Raw genomic sequence first — 20842 nt, 5'->3', positions numbered from 1 at the left:
CAGATACATGGAGCTGTCGACATGGAACTTCCAGTCCTTTTTATAACAAAACGTTGCTTTTGGGTTTAAACTAGCCGGTTTAAGGATGAGAGGAGTCGGCCATAATGTTTGGTTGTTAACATTGTTGTTGCTATTGGTAAATTTGTGCGTGCCAGCGCGAGCCGAGGGGGAAAACTCGTTAGACCTACACAAGAGAGATGACGACGTAGGGCATGTGAACCATAAGGACAATATTCCAGCTGAAAACCAGCAAACATTAAAACAACACGGAACTGAAGATGGTCTCGATTCAAATGCAGAGACGAAAGGGAAGGATGGACAGTCTGTCAGGTTTGAGCCAACACATATTTTTCTCTGGAGTTGCAGTTTAGGAAGTATAATTTGCTACAGTGAAATGTTATTAAACCGGTTTCCAATGTAGCCTATAGCAAACGAGCAGCTAGACACGTAGTGTATTCTTAGCTTTCTACATAACAGCTGTCATTTATTGTTAACATTCATTATCAAAGGTGAGGATTTATCAACTTTATTAGGCGGTATAGCCTATTTCTGAACTCGTATTGATGTCAATTAGACAAACGGTTTTACGTAACCAAATACTGGTTTGTCAGCATCATTAGGCCTACTTAATAACAGTCAACAAGAAGTAGAAAAAATGGTTCTTTCAAAATCAAAAGAACAAGGTGGGGAGAAAACATTCTAGGTGTCCTCCATGCATTAGGCCTATTAGTAGCTATAACAACATGCAATCTATAGTAATAGATAATAATAATAATAAGATAATAATATAATTTTTTTAAATTTGCAGGTAGGCCTACAGTGTTACAATGTTATTGCACAGGAACTATGTCAGACTCCATTTGAAACCGATTTCACCTCTCAAGATTTTCTGTTTCCCACTGACCCATCTCTGCTCTCCTATTATAACAATGTAATTTCTGTGAATTGCTATATCGATTCCCATGCATTATACGTATCTATCTATCTGGCTAATTGATCGATTTGTAGGCTTCAAACCACCATGTATTTTTCCCCCCCTGTCCCTGCCTACTTGCAGCAAGTCCAATGACACTGATAGCCACAGCAATGAGACCCTCCACTCTACAACACCCACCGTCAAGCCGACCACCCCAGCACCACCAACCCCCAAGCCCATTCTGCCTGTGCAGACGGGGGTCAAGGCCCAAGAAGAAGAGCAGTCCAATGGGTTGACAATATTCTTCAGCCTGCTCGTTATTGGTAAGTTCTCTCTTTGTCGCTGCATTGCAGAATATCTGTTTGACTTTTTTTTTTTTTAAGATATTTTTTGGGGCATTTTTTTGCTTTATTGATAGTGTAGAGACAGAGTTGAAATGGGGCAGAGAGGGGAGTGACATGCAGAGAACGACCGCGGGCTGGAATTGAACCCCGGTCCGCTGCTGGCCGAGGCCCATGGGGGGGACGCCCTACCAACTGAGCTAAGGGCGCCCCTTGTTTGACTTTTCTGTTGAATTTTTTTGTTGTTGTAGTCTGTCTGTTATTGTTAGCAGGCCTATAAACACCCCACGTACATTAATTTAAAAAAGGTATCTAGTCTTTGTCTACTTTATCCTTCCAAACATACAGGATAGAAGAAAGAAGGACTACTAATCACCACCATGGAATAGGATTATTGTGGTTCATGCAGTACTCAACTATTGTATTTGATTTGTAATTTAATGACCATGACTATACAAATTCAAGCTATGCATGAGTTAGCTAATAATGGAGGAAAAATGTACAGCCACTTCAGCATTTCATGAAATCAGATGTGTGTCTGGTGACATAGGATGAAGGAAGTGGACAAAGGAAAAAGATCTATTACATAAGTAATTAAGTGCTTTCTAAGACACAAAGTACCCATAATGCACTTTAGTTCCTTGCAGGTTAGGTCACATGCTGCTTACCACCATTAGGGTTTGAGACAGAGGAAATTACTTGAATATGCATAAGGTTAGCGATTGGAATCGTTATATTTGTAGGCATGTAAAGATTTAGTTAAGTATAAGTTATGGTCTTGAACCATGTATTTCATTGTAACAAATATTTTAATTTGTTGCCAAAAGCACAACATGCATAGCCTGGCTCCGCCCGCCCGCCTACTTCCGACCAAATTTCATTTTCTCTTCAGTAGTCAGTCTGGGTGTACAGTGCATTTCCCAGCTTTCGCCGGAGAATCTACAGTCGTCCAATCAGCGAACAGAGTGGCTGAGAACGATGACGTCGAACTCGCGCTCCAGTTTCAGTTGAATGCTGCGTTCCTTTATACTCGGAAGAAGGAGATTCTGACTTGGTAGTTCCGAGTTCCGACCTGTCTGTGTTCCAGTGCATCTGCTCGCGAAAGTATGGACGCCTAAAACCGTTCTCGTCCAAATAACTAAACGTTAGGCTCTAACAAGTTACTGTTGCCAGGTACCGGTAGATTCATAGACTACAATATGTAGTGAAGTCGGAAATTTCCGAGTTCCCTGTCCAACTGGAACGCACCGTCAAAAGCCGGCTCATGACACACGTGACGACCAAACGTGATGCGATAGGTTGGCTAATCCAGAGTGGCACTGGGCAGATCCAATAGTTTTAAACTTCGACAGACACCCGCCTCCAAGTGAGTGAACGTTTGCCAATTACAGCACTTCCAGACCTTCTGTACAAATTAAATGAAGTACGATGGTCTGGTTGGACCAGGCTACAACATGCAGAGTCACAGTGGAAACCACACATTAGTCCTAAATAGCACTGAAGTGTATTAACATAATGCACCATGTTTATGAACAAGTGTGCACTAATTTAACACCACCATATGACAAAAAAAACCCAGCTTTGGTGAACAGACCTTCTACGGAATTTAGCATGGCATACACTGTGTCTTTATGTTTTGGCACTCCATTTTTACTGTACCAATGAATTGCTGTTTACTTAAACTTTATTGTGGCCTTTGTCATCATAATTATGCTAATCTCAGTACACACTGATTTAGCACATTGATATGTATGGCCTTTGGCATATGGCATAGGGTACTGACAAAAAGCTAATTGTATGTTTTAAGTGGAGGCAACTATCTTTTATCGTACAGTGTCAGAACTATAATTTCCATAACATATTTGTTTTTAGTTAGACTAATACTGTATAATGTGAGGTCAAGTATTCATTTAGACTTCCAATCAGAGGAAATGGGGTTGGAAGCAGAATATCTGTTATTAAAGAAATACGTGTCCAGTCTACAGTGGGTAATGTGGAGAAAATCGGCCAGAGAGAGATCCTAACACTATTCCACATACGGGTTTATTTTTGGGATGATCTGATTCGGTGTGACATGATGGTTGAGACATGTATTTATTTTCCCTAAATATTCATTCACTGTTTTTGTTTTGGTCTCCCCACTCACCCCAGGTATCTGCATCATATTGGTGCACCTGCTCATCAAGTTCAAGCTGCATTTTCTTCCAGAGAGTGTGGCTGTCGTGTCCCTCGGTGAGTAGTTAATGTTACTTGCTCTAGTCTGCACAGGCTTGGTACAGGAAAGTACAATGCTTTTGTTCTTTTTTAAAGAGAGCTCTCTAGGAAGAGTTTGCCAGAACACTCAACTTTTGCTTTAGAGCATGTATAAATAATTGAAGTTGATGCTTGTTCTTGTAATTTACATATTTTACTCTGAACAAAACAGCCGAATGCGAGTATTTTTAGGGGCTGCGGCAGCAATAGAAACTTTAACACCACGATTTTGATCAACATTTGCAAGAAGCATCATGGGGAAGGAGTTTGCAGAATGTATAGAGGCAATGGCCCTCATTTATCAACCTTGCGTAGACCAGAAATTTGGGTGTACACACATTTCCACGCAAACCTCGGCATTTATCAATATGGACGTGAGCGTAGGATACGCTCAAATCCCACGCCAGCTCTCAGCTCGTGTACGCAAATTTGAAAACAGCTTGGACTCGCAGTGCAGGCTGTGCCGGGTAGCCGATGACTTTGTTGGACAATTATTAGAAGATATACAAATGCAGTGCAAATAAGACCGAAATAAAGATATTAATCACTTAAAAATGTGCAGCTTATGGTGTGCAACTGAGTAGGAGAGCTGATTCAATAGTGCGCACACCGGCCACTTAGGAGGGCTGCATGGGACTGCGTAAGTGCAGTTGTCTCCGTCTTGGAGCAGCTGGGGGGACACTGAGGCACGGGGGCTGCATTCATTCAAAATGTTAGCCTAAGTATTAAATATGTAGTAGGCCTACACTGCTCTTTATGATACAAAAAAATACACGGCACAACATTCAGCTTAACATTTTATTTATTTGACGCACTTTGTAGATGTTAGTTCCTCTTTTAATGTGTCATTGATGCTAAAGCAAGCGATTTATTTCCACCGTTAACCGGCACGTTGTTCCGATCTGCTGGTGGAGCAGGACGGTGGGCGCTCAGCTGATCGCTGCTGGGTCGGCTTGTGCAGCTGGCGGCCGGGCTGACCACTCGTGCTGTCATACAGTAAAACGCAAAATGTGTAGGCTAATTTTTAGTTTTTAAAACCATTTTGAGTAGTGCTATCTAAAAGGGCCAATACATTCTAATCATTAAAATCTCTGCAGACTATTTATTTTATGGAGACCATTATCGGACAGTTGGTGCGTCTTTTTCTCCACTTATATTATGCCCGCAGCCCCGCACCCACAGTTGGTTGCATTTCAGAACAGCAACACGCTTTTGTTAGTGGCGATTTTGAGTCAACACCAACGCTGTTGACCGCAGCAGTTATTTCCTTCCTAACTGCTGCCTTCTGTCGTTCTTTGATGCTGCTTGTAGGCTAATGCTCCGAAATGAAACTTTTTTTTTCTACTTTCGCTGTTATTCTGTCAATTTCTACTTCAGGGAAGTGCCGTATTGCGCATATCCATGTCGTAAAACCTCTGGGCGAGGCCTCTAAACTGAGAAAATATAGGGGCGTGATACGCTCGTTTTCATCCTCCGCATTTATCAATAATGGCGTGGCGTACGCCGAGATTGGCGAGATACGACTGTTTGATAAATATCACGCGACACCTGGCGTAAAGAGGTATTGGCGCCAGAATCTGCACCAGTTTCCACGCAAGTTTGATAAATGAGGGCCAATGAGTTTCTAGAAGAAAAGTGTGTCAAGACTTTTTTTTTAAATGCCTACAGCTGCTTTTATCAAGATCAAACAGTCGTTACATGCAAATACACATTACTTTATGTCCTTGATTATACTTGTGCAAAGGTATGTCTTTGTAAAACTTTGTGATGTTTTGCAGTTCACAGCCAATCAGGCACGACAAACATGTGATTATAGTAAATGCTATAATGTCTATGATGTTTAAGTTTTCAATTATTATCTATAGAGAGAATACACAAAGACATAGCAGCTGAGACAAGACACAACTTAATACATTGGGTGATACACCAGCATAAGCACGGCAGGCCAAATTAAGTGTTGCTTCTTGTACTAGGTCACTTCTAGTCAATTCCACTTTTTTGCAATATCTTCCATTGTCTCTCTCTTGACATGTTTTGTGCAATTACACTCACTGACACTCTCACTCCTGAAGGCTTTTCCCTTTAGCTTGACCTTGCTTGTTGCAGATGAGACAGAGCTTGTCTGAGGGTTTACAGCAAAGGGCCTCTGCGGGAAAGAGATAACCCACTGCTTACAAATCAGGAAAGACTGGTTTTCCTTCCTCGGCACTTCCTATGTCGGATCTGCTCATTCTCTGACTTCCAATTCATACATCCCTTTCCATAAGCCTTTATATGTCAGTCTTACTCAAAGCTTTGATGCTCACACCTCATTTATTTTTTCATGTTATATATTTCTCTGCCCTCTACATGTCTTTGTTTTCTTCACCCTTTTTCAATTAAATATTCTGCTGGGCTGTGTAACAAAAGGGCTGAATGCCCAAGGGGACTCTCACAAAGACAAACCTAAGACAATAGCCCCTTTACACTGTTGTGTATATAATGTGTCCATGAGCTGTGCTAGAAATGCTAGCCATCTTTTTGTTTTAACTGCCAAAATAGCACTTTGCCTCAGGTATGCATCTCAATATGTATTATGATTCGTTTGAAAATGTCCTAGAACCTCGTAAAATATTTAAACGGAGCTACTGTTTTTCGTGTCTCCTTGCTCTTCCAAGGGATTCTAATGGGAGGCTTCATCAAGCTCATTGAGTTCCAGGAACTGGCCAACTGGAAGGTACTGTACTTTTACTGCACTTTTACTGCACACACACACACACACGCACACGCACACACACATGCACAAACAGGTGCAACGCATGCACATTTCGTACAGGTTTGTTCTTTGTTGGTTTAACATCTCAGTCAGTGTGACTCCCTAACATTATGAGTGGCCTCACATCCATTAAGAAAAGAGCCACACCACAGCATTATCAACTGTAATCTACTTGTCATTTTTTTGGCTTTTGGAACAAAACATAATGCATCAATCTTAGAGTATATCCACTTTTCTTAGTTCTGTTATTACGCAATCAATCCCCCAGCAACATCTCTGGAAATCCCCTTACCCAATAAACATCCGTCGTCCTTTTGCTGGAGTCTTTAATTTTTCTTTCATGTGCCCATCTTTTTGCTCCTTTGTTAATTTCCTGGTCACTGTTTTTGTCACAAATCTAATCTTGCTATCTCCACTCAATTACCTGTGTACCCACAGTGACACACACCATTCTTCACATGCTATCGTTCCCCCTGTGCCCCTGTGAGCCCTCCTTCTTTTCTCCCGATTCTCACAGCCTTCAATTAACATTCCTTGTTCTCTGCCAGTGAGCGAGGGAAGCAATGAACAAGGGCGCTAGAGGGAGAAATGCAGGGTGAGGGGAAGGGAAGGGAGGGGAGGGGAGGAAAAGAGGACAGGTTGTCTCAATGTTTCTTGCATACTGGGGTCCATTGTTTTTTGGCCTGGGGGGCCCCCGGATGTTGCAGAGTCATCCACACTAGTAACCAGAGCCCAATTCTTTACCTCAGTCAAGTGAATCGCTAGACTACTTTATCTGTGTTCATTTTACTAAAGGCACACCTGCTCACCTGTCTATATATTGTGGGCAGTGTCTTTGTGGCCTTTTATCACAATTCAGCTACATAAAAACTGTCTGTATGTAAAGTGTTACACTATGATCTGCTGCAACTGCTTTGTAGGAGTATTGATATAGTAAGTGGTTTATAGGCCATTGAAGACTTCAAAAGGCCTTCAGGTATGACCTTTTTGTTTTTGAGGGACCACCTTTAAAGCGGGCATGCTTGGTGTAACCACTGCAGTGAATAACACAGCCAATGGCAAATCATGTGATTCTGCCACTGTCATTTTGAAACTGTCCAAAACACGCCGTCACAGTCAATCAATGGCCCTTCATTTTCTCAGGTTGAAACTGGATGCAACCTCCCTCATTGCTTTAGGCTAACTTTAAGCATGGCGTCATGCCCTCCAACTGGCATGATGTAAAGCTGGCCCACTTGGCTAATCTAGCTAGCTAGCTAGCCTTTGAGACTGCCCCAGCAACCAGCGAGGTTGTACATAAACCCAGGCAGCAGCATCCTGTCATCACTGGCTTTGCCCTCGCCTTTCACCGGCAATTTCCTTTTTTTTTGCTTTCTGCTACCAACCCCTCTCTGACCCTTTCCTTACAAACCAGCACACAAGGAGAAGTTTTTTTCCCTTATGTGCCTTTTCTGCCACTCTTCACTGTTTTTTTCCCTTTCCTCTCTCATCTGCTCATCTCTCCCCTGTGCTCTGACACAGATTGAAACGAAATAGCCCGCTGTTAAGAAGTAACATGCTCATTCATCTGCCAGGCAAAGCACAGACAGAGAATACATAGGTGAATATATTTGTATTTAGAGTGTACGGTTATACTTTAGTTTTCTCTCAGTTTTATTTTTTTTGCATTTTAGCCTGTGCTGTATATATGCATATTCTATCCGTGATCGTCATTTTCCCTTTGGTGGCTGCAGTAGTTGTTGTATTGAGCCCCAAAGGGCAGCACATACGTTTAATAGCTCTCTCCCCATCATGCTGCAAAGATATATAACTACATAGGGAGAGCAGTTTTTTAATTGTGGTTACAGGGGCCTGTTTTGGCTTTTCCCCCATGTAGTGATGTCACTGTGTGTCAAAGCCCACCCTCAGGGGAGCATGTACTCGAAAAAGAAAGAGAGAAACGAAGGATCTCTTCATCTTTGGCACTATGTATTTTTTGTGTTATCTCTCGTCCCTCCTTTAACTCTGTTACCTTCATCTTTGCCATTCATCTTTTCTCATTTAGTTCAATCTCTGTCTCAGCACTTCCCTAGAGTATGTCGTTTCTCAGTTGATTCCATTTGGTCCTTCCTTCTATTACAACATATATTTTTGGATATAGTATAATTGTGCCCCCTCCAACATATCAGGCTGCATCTTGCTTCATGGTTCCCCCATCTAGTGCTGCTTCAATTAGTCGATCATCAGTAATTACATCATCAACAATCTTGATATTTGAGTGGTTTGTACGGCAAATGACTTATGATGCACACTTGCTGTTTTCAACTTCTCAAATATGATGGATGGCTTGTTTTCTTTCTTCAATTATTTTGTAAATTATTGAATACCTTTGTGGTTTTTAGTGTTGAAAAAAAAGAAGTAGACAGATTATTGATAATAATTGTAACCATTAATTTCAGCCTGACTAAGATAAGTCTGTCATTTTTACCAAAAAAAAATCGAAGTACTAGCTTGCTGTTGTGTGCTTATTTAAATATGTGTAAATGAGTGTAGCCTATGCAAAGTTGGTTAGTATGTGCCTGTTGCGTCAGTATGTGCCTGTTGGCAGTAAAACGTGCACGCTTCTTGTAGGGGAATGCATGGCATACCTCCCTCTGTCTCGGAGGCTAATAATTAGTACTGACCTTTCACCGTCCATGAAGGGTAGAATTCTGCCCTGATAGAAATGTCATGAAAAAGTGCTAACCTGGAAGCAATTAATTGTTGGCCTACTTGTCCTGAAATTTGAATACCTAATGAGACAAAGTAAGCAGGAGCATAGCCTTTACTCCAGCATACATCTTTATGCCTGACCTATTTCTAACAGCTTGTGGCCAGAATGGTGTGCCTTTGGGTGTCCACAGAGTTGTTTACTGTCTTTACAGCCGGTGTGTGTGATCTTTATATAAACAGTGTGCTGTCATCTCATTTGCCCATCACCTCATGCACCTTTGGCGTCATAGCACTAAGTAATTGGTTGAATGGGAAGAAATGGATAATACATTCGGAAGATGATGAAGCTACTTGTGGTGCCATTATGTTTATAAAATATTGTCAGCACTATCCTATTCAACAGTATGTTTTACCAGTAGCACAGTGTATTCATTTTTTTTGGTACAGAATGTCAAAAACCAAATAATTGTAGAAAAGCATGCACTTGTCTGGCTCATATCTCAGCGGTTGTTTATTTTTGACCATCTCTATTCAGTTCTTATGTAAATAAATAGAGACCTTGAAGGAAACCCATTTAAATGTGAAAGGAATTGTCTTCATATCTGCATGTTGGGTTGTTGAGAGGTTGTAAGAGTCTGGTTCTAGCAGCTGTCGAAACTGGCAACCATAATACAATGAGAGAGATTGTTGGCTGGATGGAGTAAATATGGGCCTCTCCTCTTCCATTTCTCTGACACACGCACAACTGTAGTGTCAACCAGGGTCCAAAAATAGATATTCCCGGTGAATATTCGCTAATGCATACTGTATATTGACTTTTACATTAGATGCACATAACACATTATGTCTCTCTCACACACACACACACACACACACACACACACACACACACACACACACACACACACACACACACACACACACTAGCTTTCACAAGAACACATGGTGCATCATGCACAGACACATTGGCAGCCAGAGCGTAATGTATGGGCACATGATGCCGACGCCTGATCTGGGATGCTGGCCCATTTAGCAGAGAAGCAACAATGATTTCATTATGTCGCTGAAATAACCACAGAGCTATGGTCACTGGGATAGTGTGTGTGTGTGTGTGTGCGTGCATTCAATAAAAATGTAAATTCAAAAGCTGTATTCTGATTTCAATTGAGTTGCCTTTGTCTTAAATTATAAATTATGTGATGATCTGAAACAAATAAGTGTGAGAAACAAGCACAAACAGAAGAATTCAGGAATTTACTTTTTCACAGCACGTGTCCTTTTTTCAGCATATTTGAAAGAGGAAACTTTTTTTTTGTTACATTGTAGGGATGTGCATAATTTGACTGTTGGACAGACAGGCATCCCCCATGATGAGCAGCTGACTTGTGTCTGTGTGTTGTGGGAGTGTGTGCATGTTTGTTGTCCTGACGTCAACATCCAAATTGGTTTTGTCAGATGAAGGGCTACTAAAAGCCCAGGGCATGGCCTCCCTCCTCGCCATTTCCTCTCTTCCATCACCAAGTACTTAGTCAGCTGATGATCACTGAGCCAACCTTCCATGGTCGGATGAATAGTTGGGAATATATGTTGGAGTGCATACTAACTACAAGCACATGCTTCGTAATTGTGTGAGACACATATTTTGCTCACAATGAACAGTACTGGTGAGCATTAAAATGTATGGTTTAAAGACTATTATAGGTTTCATTTAAAATGTCAGGCATGATGGAAGGTGTTTCAACATAGTCCACTAAAAAATATTTTGGGAAATAAACTATTTGTTTAATTGGAACTTAGTGTTTCCTGTTTCGGATACTTTTAATTATTTGAATCTAAAAAGACTTCTTGCAACTCCAAGTCAGAGTTAGAATGACTGTCTGTAACCCACCACTACTACATTTATTTATTTATATTTTTTTCAATGTGTGTGGATTGTATGTAACTTTGTCACTGTCTCATTCTTAAAGGAGGAGGAAATGTTTCGTCCCAACATGTTCTTTCTTTTGCTACTGCCGCCCATCATCTTTGAATCCGGATATTCTTTACATAAGGTAAGGCAGCGTGTGTGAACTAAAATTGAACTTACTTGTACATGACTCAGGACCTTCAGTTGAAAAATAAGGCTTGGCACATTACGAATGTGAAGTACCCAAAAGTGACTAAACCGAATATGTATGGTAACGTAATATTAGTATTGCTTGTTTCTATTCTGGCTAAGAGAACAAATGTACACTCATCCAAATAAAATGTGTGGAACAAGAATGACCTCTATCCAAGTCATCATAAGACTTCAGTTTGTGTTTTCTTGTCAATTAATACGGACTACAAACGCATATTACTATAATTGTAGGTTTAAAGTGAATTAGAAAAGCAAACAGGCTTATATAGGCATTCTGCTCCATTATTCAGAGTGAAGTCTCTGTACCTACATGTTGCCATTCTCTCCATCTTATGTACGTTTTATGTTATGTAACTTCAAATGTCATGCTACCAAAAGCCATGCATACTTACACCGTGTGTCCATGTCTGTTCAGGGTAACTTCTTCCAGAACATCGGCTCCATCACTCTCTTTGCTGTGATCGGCACGGCCATCTCTGCCTTCATAGTTGGGGGAGGTATCTATTTCCTTGGGCAGGTGAGGATTGTAGTAGTATATTTCTTCTGTTCAGAGAAAGACAGTGAACGTGTTAACATGAGTACACGTGTGTAGCCATTAGTATGTCTTCATTGTTCATGACTGCTGTCACGACTCTTAACAATGTCTGCTATTATATTTTCAGGCCGATGTGATCTATAAGATGACTATGACTGACAGGTGAGTACTAGCATTCTACTCTAACTAGCTTTTTGTTTTAACTACTAGCATTATTCCCACTTGCAGCATCAGAATAACAGTGATGCATTCTGTAGTTGCAACACGTTGCAATAACCACTATTTCTGCCCAAAATGAGAAATGTGAAAATTGTATTTGAGTGTTTCATAGTAGCATCACCCGCCTATTCCGTTCAGTCTACCTTTTTTTTAAATGTAAAATAACCAAGCCCTTGAAAGTTTTTGAGTTGAACTATTAGCAAGCTCCAGACAGGATAATAATATAGCTGTTAGAGAATACTGACACAGTAGCAGGTTGTTACTCACTCAACACCCATCTGTTTACCGTGAGACATTTGCGGTTGATATTGTGCACAAGTGTGTTTCCTTATTGGTGCACAAGCGGCATGAGTGAGAGCCTCAAATAAAGTAATTTAATCCAAACGATTTTTGTGCCAGATATACTGTACGTGGATGACCTTGAAAGAGTACTGCTTTCCAGAATTTTTAGATTTCCAAAATGTGTGCATGTCTAATTTAAGTCTCATTTAGTTGACTTGTCCCCCTCTGACCTTGCCCACATGTGTTTTGTTTTTCTTAATTCCTTTTTAAATATATGCTTATGCCTTGTGAAAAGTGTCTCATGATTCCTGTGTAACTGTAACCCTGCACTACTAATGTTTCACTCCCCTCTTACTGACTGATAGTTTTGCCTTTGGCTCACTGATCTCAGCCGTGGACCCCGTTGCTACCATCGCCATCTTTAACGCCCTCAACGTGGACCCGGTCCTCCAAATGCTGGTGTTCGGCGAGAGCATCCTGAACGACGCCGTCTCAATTGTCCTCACTAAGTAAGTAAGCCTCTGTCCACTCTTCTCATAGCTTGTCTAATCACCAGGAAACACATTTTGGTCATTAGATAGACAGTGCACCTGGTATCAAATGAAATGCTTTCATCCGTATCTGTGTCATTCTGTAAACAAACAGCTTTCCAGAAATGTGGACAAGAAGCACATAGGGGACAGTATCACACTCTAAGAATGGTTCATTAAGATTGTCGTGTATAAACAGACGGGTGGCACGCACGCACACACACACACACACACACACACACACACACACACACACACACACACACACACACTGCTGCCTTATCGTCCCTACTCACAATCAGACCAACGTGCAAAGTGATCTCAAGTGTCTGTATGCCACCATAGAGCATTAATAATAGATGGGATGAATAGCCCTGGCAGTTTGCTTGTTGTTAGCACCTAACAGACTGGCTTTTCCAGAAAGCTACTCTACAGTTTGGCCCAGTCGTTTATAACAACACCCAGCCACATGTCTAAAGCCTTTGCTTGGGAGCTTTTCCATAAGCTGATTATTGTGTCGTCTGGCTGTTTTCTGTCTGAATTACAGCTATGATAAAAGAAAAATGTATTAAAATTGTACTATTAAAATTGATTCTGTGTTCCTCCAAATTCGATATCTGTAAAACATCCAAAGTTGCCTTTTTCCGAGTGCAAATGTAGGTTGGCTTTTACCTGAAAAATCACTTTTCTTGTGGCGCTTGTGGATATTTTTGAAGGAAGTCCACTTCAAGGCAGATGTTCAGTCACTCTTAAAGCTCTCCATTTGTAGTTGATTTGCCTCATGGTGGACCGATGGAGCTCAAACTGTTTTTAAATTAATTTATAGCTGTCCCCAGACAAATGCAAACATCATAACTCTATTCCTGAGATCCTCTGAGACTTTCTTTCCCTTTTGGCATGTCTGACCTGTATGGGTTCACTTTTGTGGGTCTAAACTGACCTGGTATTATGCCTCCCAATTTCTTTCATAAAGATCTCTCATTACAATGGTCCATTTCACCACTCAATTTGGCCCACCTGATTGTGTTTACCTAGCCTGGCACCACCTGCCTACATATGTTCTGCTCAGTTTTAATTTCCCTTCAGTAGTCAGTCTGGGTGTGCGGTATATTAGTGGGTTCTATCCAGACAGAGTTCTGCCAGTCCAATCAGCGAACAGAAGGAGTGGCTCAGAAGCCAGGCGCATGACATACGTCACGACCAAACGTTGTGCGATTTGTTGGCAGATCCAGAGGGGCACTGGGCAGATCCAATAGTTTTAAACTTCAACTGACACCCGTCTTTAAGTGAGGGAACGTTTGTCAATTGAGCGATTCCAGACCTTCTGTACAAATGAAATGAAGTGCGATGGTCTGGTAGGACCAGGCTAGTGTTTACCTGTTCGATTTAAGCAATGCAGCTCAGGGTTCACAAACTTTTGCACATACAGAAGTTGGGAAATCATTTGTTTAATTTGTTTTAACAATTTAATTGATAAACAAACATCTGTTATTTATTTCATATAAAAAATGCTGGTATTGGTAAAAATTAATTAATAATGGTTAAACTCAGTAAAATTAAAACAGTTAATGACACAATGCAATCCCTAGCCCCTCACTCTAACCTAACAGTCCTTTGTAGGGGTGAGGACTGGGGAAAATGCCCTTGAATTGGTCCCTGCAAAAATGTATTAATTACACACACACACACACTGTCACAGTGAGTAGGATTCAGCGATGGAGTTTTCCCGCCCTCTAGGGTCAGAAAGAAGTATTACATCATAGAATGGAATATGTTGAGGTAAATCCTGTGGCTTCATTGTCATGTTCCTATTTTCTCTTCTGTATTTCAGCACCGCCGAGGGCTTCTCTCGCTCAGACAACTCTATGGTGACAGGCTGGGAGACCTTTGTGCAAGCGTTGGGTTATTTCCTCAAAATGTTCTTTGGTTCCGCCGCCCTGGGAACCCTGACCGGACTGATCTCGGCCATTGTATCTTGACTTATTGTTTGTGAGAGAAATGTAAACTAAAGTGTGATGTCTTTGTATGTGTGTGTGTGTGTGTGTGATTTCCTCTCATTTAAATTCCCTAACCGATTTAGTTTCTAAAACAATTTGATCTGAGGAAGACTCCGTCGCTGGAGTTTGGCATGATGATCATCTTTGCGTACCTTCCCTATGGCTTGGCAGAAGGCCTAAAGCTGTCTGGTAAGTACACACAACTTTTGCGTGGACGGTACGCCATACAACTTTTTTTTTTTTGCTTTTCCTGATTTACTTTACGGGACCTTTTTTTAATGCCACGTTCTCTCTCTCTCCACTCACAGGAATAATGTCCATCCTGTTTGCGGGAATTGTGATGTCTCACTACACCCATCACAACTTGTCTCCAGTCACCCAGATCCTCATGCAGCAGACACTGCGCACAGTGGCCTTTATGTGTGGTCAGTGAATTCCTTCTTCGCCAACGCAAATTAACCCCCGCCTCTTTGCTTTCATTTTACAATAGGTTCTCAAATGTGTTTTACCAATTTTCTCTCCAGAGACATGCGTGTTTGCCTTCCTTGGTCTCTCCATCTTCAGCTTCCCTCACAAGTTCGAAATATCCTTTGTCATCTGGTGCATAGTAAGTGCTCTTGCAAATGTTATCAGAATGTTAACTGTCAACTTAATCTGATTGCCGGTTCCTCTGTTTATCCCGTGATCGTAGACAGTCACAGCTGTTGTTGTCTCCCTTCAGGTCCTGGTTCTTCTCGGCCGAGCGGTGAACATCTTCCCCCTGTCATTCCTGCTCAACTTTTTCAGAGACCACAAGATCACGCCCAAAATGATGTTCATCATGTGGTTTAGTGGTAAGATGGATGATAAAGATATCCTTCAGATTTATGTATGCACTCTGTTAGTGCTGAAGCCGTGATTGTGTTTCAACAATCAGTAACAACTCAGAGCTGAAACACAATTTGTCGATTCACTGATGAGAAAAGGCCCTATAATTATACTGTGTACAATTAGTTGATTTTTATTTAATTCAGCAAAATGGTCAAAGGTCCAGACTATTTTTCACATTCTCATAAAATGGAAACACACAAAGTCGCTGCTTTTTACTGTTACCTCGGTAAAGTAGAATAAATCATTTCTTTACTAGTTTCTGGCATTTTATTGAATAAGGATAATTTATATCAGTAAGGAAAATAATGGGCAGCTTAATTGAACAAAAGGGGTCATTATTTTGCATCCCTTCAAATACAAAAAAAACTACTCAATTCAACTTTTCAAGTCAGCCAGTGTCCGAATTTCAGATTACATAACACATTTTTATATAAAAAAGAAAAATGTATATACAATATACAGGCTATGTGTTGAAAAAAAGAATCAAGTGGAACCATATTTTTCTCACTTTCTGCCATTACACATTGCATTTCTTTGTCTTTTCCCCTTGTCTGGTAGGTTTGCGAGGGGCCATCCCCTATGCGCTGAGCCTTCATCTTGGCCTGGAGCCCATTGAGAAGCGGCAGCTGATAGGCACCACCACCATCATCATCGTGCTCTTCACCATCCTCCTCATGGGGGGCGGCACCATGCCCCTCATTCGCATCATGGACATTGAGGAAAGCCAGACGCGGCGCAAGAGCAAGAAAGATATCAATCTCAGCAAGACGCAGAAAATGGTAACGGCTGAAGCACTTTTGATTCCATAATCATAATCCGTCCTCTTAGGGCTCTTTTCAGCAGGACAAAAATAGTGTTCTCTTCAGCGGGAAAAAACATCAAAGGGCTGATTGTGTTTTGTGTGGAGGAGAATGAATCTGCAGGCGGCACACCACTCTCATCACAGAGAAGCACACATAGAAACACACTTGGACAAGCACAAACAAGTACAAAGCACAGTAATACAATTCCCCAGACCCACCAGAAAACAAGCTAACCTGTTTAATATTTCATTAATCCAACTGTAGATAAGGGGTCATTTTTCTTTTGAAGTACATCTTTCCAGAGAGTTGGTGGGCAGTGTATGATGGTGTGTGTTTGCATGCCTTGTGTGTAACAGTATGTCCTCCAAAGCTCATAGCGTTGCACCCCGGGGCAAAATTAACTAGGTTTTTTCACGTCTTAGTTGATGTTATTCGGTGTATTTGCTCCCCTTGCTCTTTCTCCCTCATCTCTGGTCTGTCTATGTAGTTTCTCCACTCCATCACCCTCTCCTCCATCCCCTTCAGCCCTGCGTCAGTAGTTGAGCCCCCTCTCCTTTCATCTATTTATCTGACTATCCCTCTCTCTCTCTTCCGGCCTTATTCCTGCAGGGTAATACCATTGAAGCAGAGCACCTGTCAGAGCTGACAGAAGAGGAGTACGAGGCACATATCTACCAGAGACAAGATCTGAAAGGATTCATGTGGCTTGATGCTAAATACCTTAACCCCTTCTTCACTCGCAGACTCACTCAAGAGGTAAGAGAGAGATATACAGGCATCCTCTGACATCAAACTGGTTTCCTCTCACTGTAATGTGCCATGTGTTACTACTTGTGCAACAACTGTTTATTATTTTTTGTAATTTAAGATTTACACTCAAACTAAATTCAATACGTTTAATGTAAAATCTAAACCGTTTCACAGTATTAAAGAAAAAACGTTAGGAGCTTCGCCAAATTGGATTTTGCTACATGGCTACTGTATTTTTAAGATATTTTTGTACCCACTGGAACTCCCTCCCTCCAAACATCCACAACTCAGACTCACTTCACTCATTTTAAAATCAACTAGAACCTCCTTTTTCAAGAACGCCTACAATACCTGTCTCCCACTCCAAATTCTGTATTTGTATTTCATGTAAGCGTCTTTGAGTACTTGTTTTCTGTATTTCGTAAGTATTTTGGTTTTTTTTGTATTTTTAAATTTGAATGTAAAGCATTTTTTTAGTTTCTAGAAAAGAGCTATATAAATCCTATCCATTATTATTGTTATAGTTGTTGTTGTTGTATTCTTACTGTGTGTCTGCGTCTTACAGGACCTGTTACGTGGCAGGATCCAGATGAAGACCTTGACCAACAAGTGGTACGAAGAAGTCCGCCAGGGACCCTCAGGCTCTGAGGATGACGCGGATGAGGCAGAACTTCTTTGAACAGAACAAACACTTTCAGTTCACATGAAAACAACAAATGGACTGTGTGTGTCCGTGTGTGCGTGTGTCCGTGTGTGTGTGTGTGTCCGTGTGTGCGCTTGTGTGTATGAAGACAACCACTCTTTTCATTGTCAGTCACATGCACTTCCTATTTGGTCACCAGACACCAACTTTATGTGAGAAGAGTCTGTCAGTGCCCACAGTGCATTGTTAGCACATAAAGTGGGTTGGAATCTGTCAAATCACAGCGTAGTTACAGTAAAACAGGAATGCAAAATGTTAACACTGAATGAGGTAGAAAAAATACCTGTGAAAAAACCTTCCTCTTATGAATGCCATATTATTTCTTGCTAATACATCTGAATAGGTGTGAGCCCCATTACAGAAGAGCAGCAGACAGGAAGTTTTATTGATCCTGAGAAAGTTTTTGTTAAAGGTGCTGTAAGCGGAATGGTTCTTTTAGCTAACTTCCTATCAGTTACTGCAGTTAATAGTCCCCTCGCTCGTCCCTACGTCACCACATTAATGCACTGCGGTCTTCAAGCAGCTTGTTATCTAGCATAATCTTCGATCCATAAGTGTGATAAAACATGATAAAAACCATCAAAACAGACATTGGGAAGGATTTTTACCTGCTCCGCCATTGTATGCACATTCACCCATCTGTTGCTCTGGCGTGCACCGGCAGTGAGACCATGGAATGTATATACTATATATGAGTGAGACGGGTATCGGTTTGTAGCGTTCTCTCTTGTGATTGGATAAAAATGTTGGGATCCTCCAATAACTTTATTTGCCGATTACATGCAAAGCAGCTGACTGAGACACCGGCTTTATGAAGCGTACACATTATGTAAGTGATCACTGTATGAATAAAGAGCGATTTAACACTTATATTAACATAAATAAACCGCTTACTTCACCTTTAACATAGGCTTAAATAAAGATAAATAAGATATGTACTTTGAGTTGATAGGCCAGAAGGGAAGATGCCAGGGAAGCTGAGAAGGACCTTTTTTAAGTAAAGCAATACTAGAGCACCATTTCACTTTTACACTTGACTTTTCTATTGTTCATTACTATGTGGCAGTGGGTTCCTTACAGTCTAGGGGAAGTTATACTTTGTGCCAAGGAGGTTACATTAAAACGTAGCTAAAGGCTATAAACTTTTAAGTGGGATTTTTAATAAGCCACAGGTGGCTTCTTTGACTAAAGCCCTTAAGAACTAGATTTGAATCTTCTCTTGTTGACCACATTTGTAGGCCTTCTGAGTTAAACCAATTATTCATACTTCATGTGTAATGAAGATAAAAAAAATACCACTTGTAGCGCATGATCTACCACTACACCCTCCAGCAACAAGGCAAAGGAGAGAAATGCCTTTTGGGTATGTGTTGGGTAGAATGAATCATTAACAAAAGCTTAGTTTACAGAAGAATGATTTTGGTCCATAAAATAGTTTTTTTTTCATTCTCTGGTGAGGCTTCTGTCACTACTTAGTGTATAAAGTAGAACTTGAAATTTTGCTTTTGTGATTTTCACCATGGATTTTGTAATGAAGAAAGGCACCAATGAATGTGTGGGTGTACTGGGAGGTATTCCCAGTGTTGTTAATATTTATGTATTTCTTTTTCTATTTATTTATCAAATGTCAATGTGCTGATTGTGGGATAAAGGCTTTTATACACGCTCTATGAGCACTGCAGAGTTATGGGAAAAATATATAATAAAACATATTGACACCTTTAATTTTGTATTACATGTTATTTTAATGTGTGAGTAGCTACACCTCTATACGAGTTTATCTTCAGCCTATTTTCCACAAATACCTTTGAAGGGGACAGACTAGTCCATTTCAATATGAAACACTTTAAGAGGAACTCTAGGTGAACTCCAAACTATAAGTAAACAATATAATTAAGAAAAGTACTGGAATACTGTCTAAAAAAGATCACACATTAATTATCAGGAACACACAGTTTACAATAAGATACTTATTACAGATTAATGAGTTAATATTTTTTTTAAACATCATAACATCTCATTACATTATTATTCATCAAAGGACGACTTAGGAGATATATTTTAAACCAGGCATTTTGAGAATATTTCAGTGTGAGTCAGTGATAATGTCATTAAACCACTGAAAATCCCTCTTCTCCTTTCATAAGCAGCGTCTGCTAATGAGTGTGAGATTATAATGTGTAATGTGGCTTAGACAGGGAGCCAGACAAATCCTCAGATTAATAAGCATCCGTAAAAAAGGGTTAATGTGTGTTCAGGCCGGGGAAAGCTCTTGTGTCCAACTTGGAGGAAGACCACACTGACATCTTGAAACATATCATGGGACCTCATTAGCCATATACTGTAGATACGGAGGCCACATCATTACACTGTAGGAAGACGTCATATCACATTGCATATCACAGTGTCCAATAGTGTTAATTAATCTTGGTTGTGGCTTCAGTATGCATCTAAAAATAGGTTAAGTACTATGAGTAGGATGAATGGACTGTAATGCATGTTCAGCCCCTTTGGAAGGCTTAAAATAGCAGTGCAATTGCTATTTATAAACACTGTCTTCTATATAAAGACAAAGTGTCATATTGCTGCCTGCCACTAATCAGGCCGATACTGAACTGACAATCTAAAAACATTGAGCAGCTGACTACACTAAAAAAGTGTTTTGTTTCTGTAAGAGTTAGACATTTTTCTGGTAAAGTTAATTTTGTAATAAGACTGTACAACCAGTAGGGGGGGTCTAAATCCACGGCATTAGTCCATGAAAAATTTAAAATCCCTCACAACAATTAATGATAGCGCTACATGATTTACATTTTGTTACCCAATTGTGGGCAATAACTGCACCGAAACTGGTTGAAATGCATGCAACACATGCAAACATGAAGTGAAACCATGTGCAAATCACAGCTATCTACCCATGTACATTCAATTTGGAACTGACATAATTAAGTATTCATAGCTCTGACATAGCCCTAATTACTTCTGTATATAAATGAAGCATGTTTTTACTAGTGTATACATAATTCACCTTCATCAAACATATACAATCATCTCCTGACTTGATCATTCATTTTCAAG

General features: G+C 40.5%; 1 protein-coding gene across 1 annotated transcript; it reads left to right on the top strand.

The window, feature by feature from the left end:
• On the top strand, nucleotides 1-19487 carry slc9a8 (solute carrier family 9 member 8). The gene is made up of 16 exons (XM_080030693.1): nucleotides 1-330; nucleotides 1058-1239; nucleotides 3409-3489; nucleotides 6168-6226; nucleotides 10924-11007; nucleotides 11491-11592; nucleotides 11738-11772; nucleotides 12477-12620; nucleotides 14473-14611; nucleotides 14722-14827; nucleotides 14947-15063; nucleotides 15163-15245; nucleotides 15360-15471; nucleotides 16067-16287; nucleotides 16921-17067; nucleotides 17627-19487. The coding sequence occupies exons 1-16, from the start codon at nucleotides 86-88 to the stop codon at nucleotides 17738-17740; spliced, it is 1971 nt and encodes a 656-aa protein (XP_079886819.1). The 5' UTR covers nucleotides 1-85; the 3' UTR covers nucleotides 17741-19487.
• Nucleotides 19488-20842: the final 1355 nt, after the last annotated feature.

Source organism: Ammodytes marinus (assembly GCF_949987685.1).
Source record: "Ammodytes marinus genome assembly, chromosome: 7".
Classification (NCBI taxonomy): Eukaryota; Metazoa; Chordata; class Actinopteri; order Uranoscopiformes; family Ammodytidae; genus Ammodytes; species Ammodytes marinus.
Note: the sequence above shows the minus strand (reverse complement) of the source record. Positions and strands in the feature narration are given on the sequence as shown.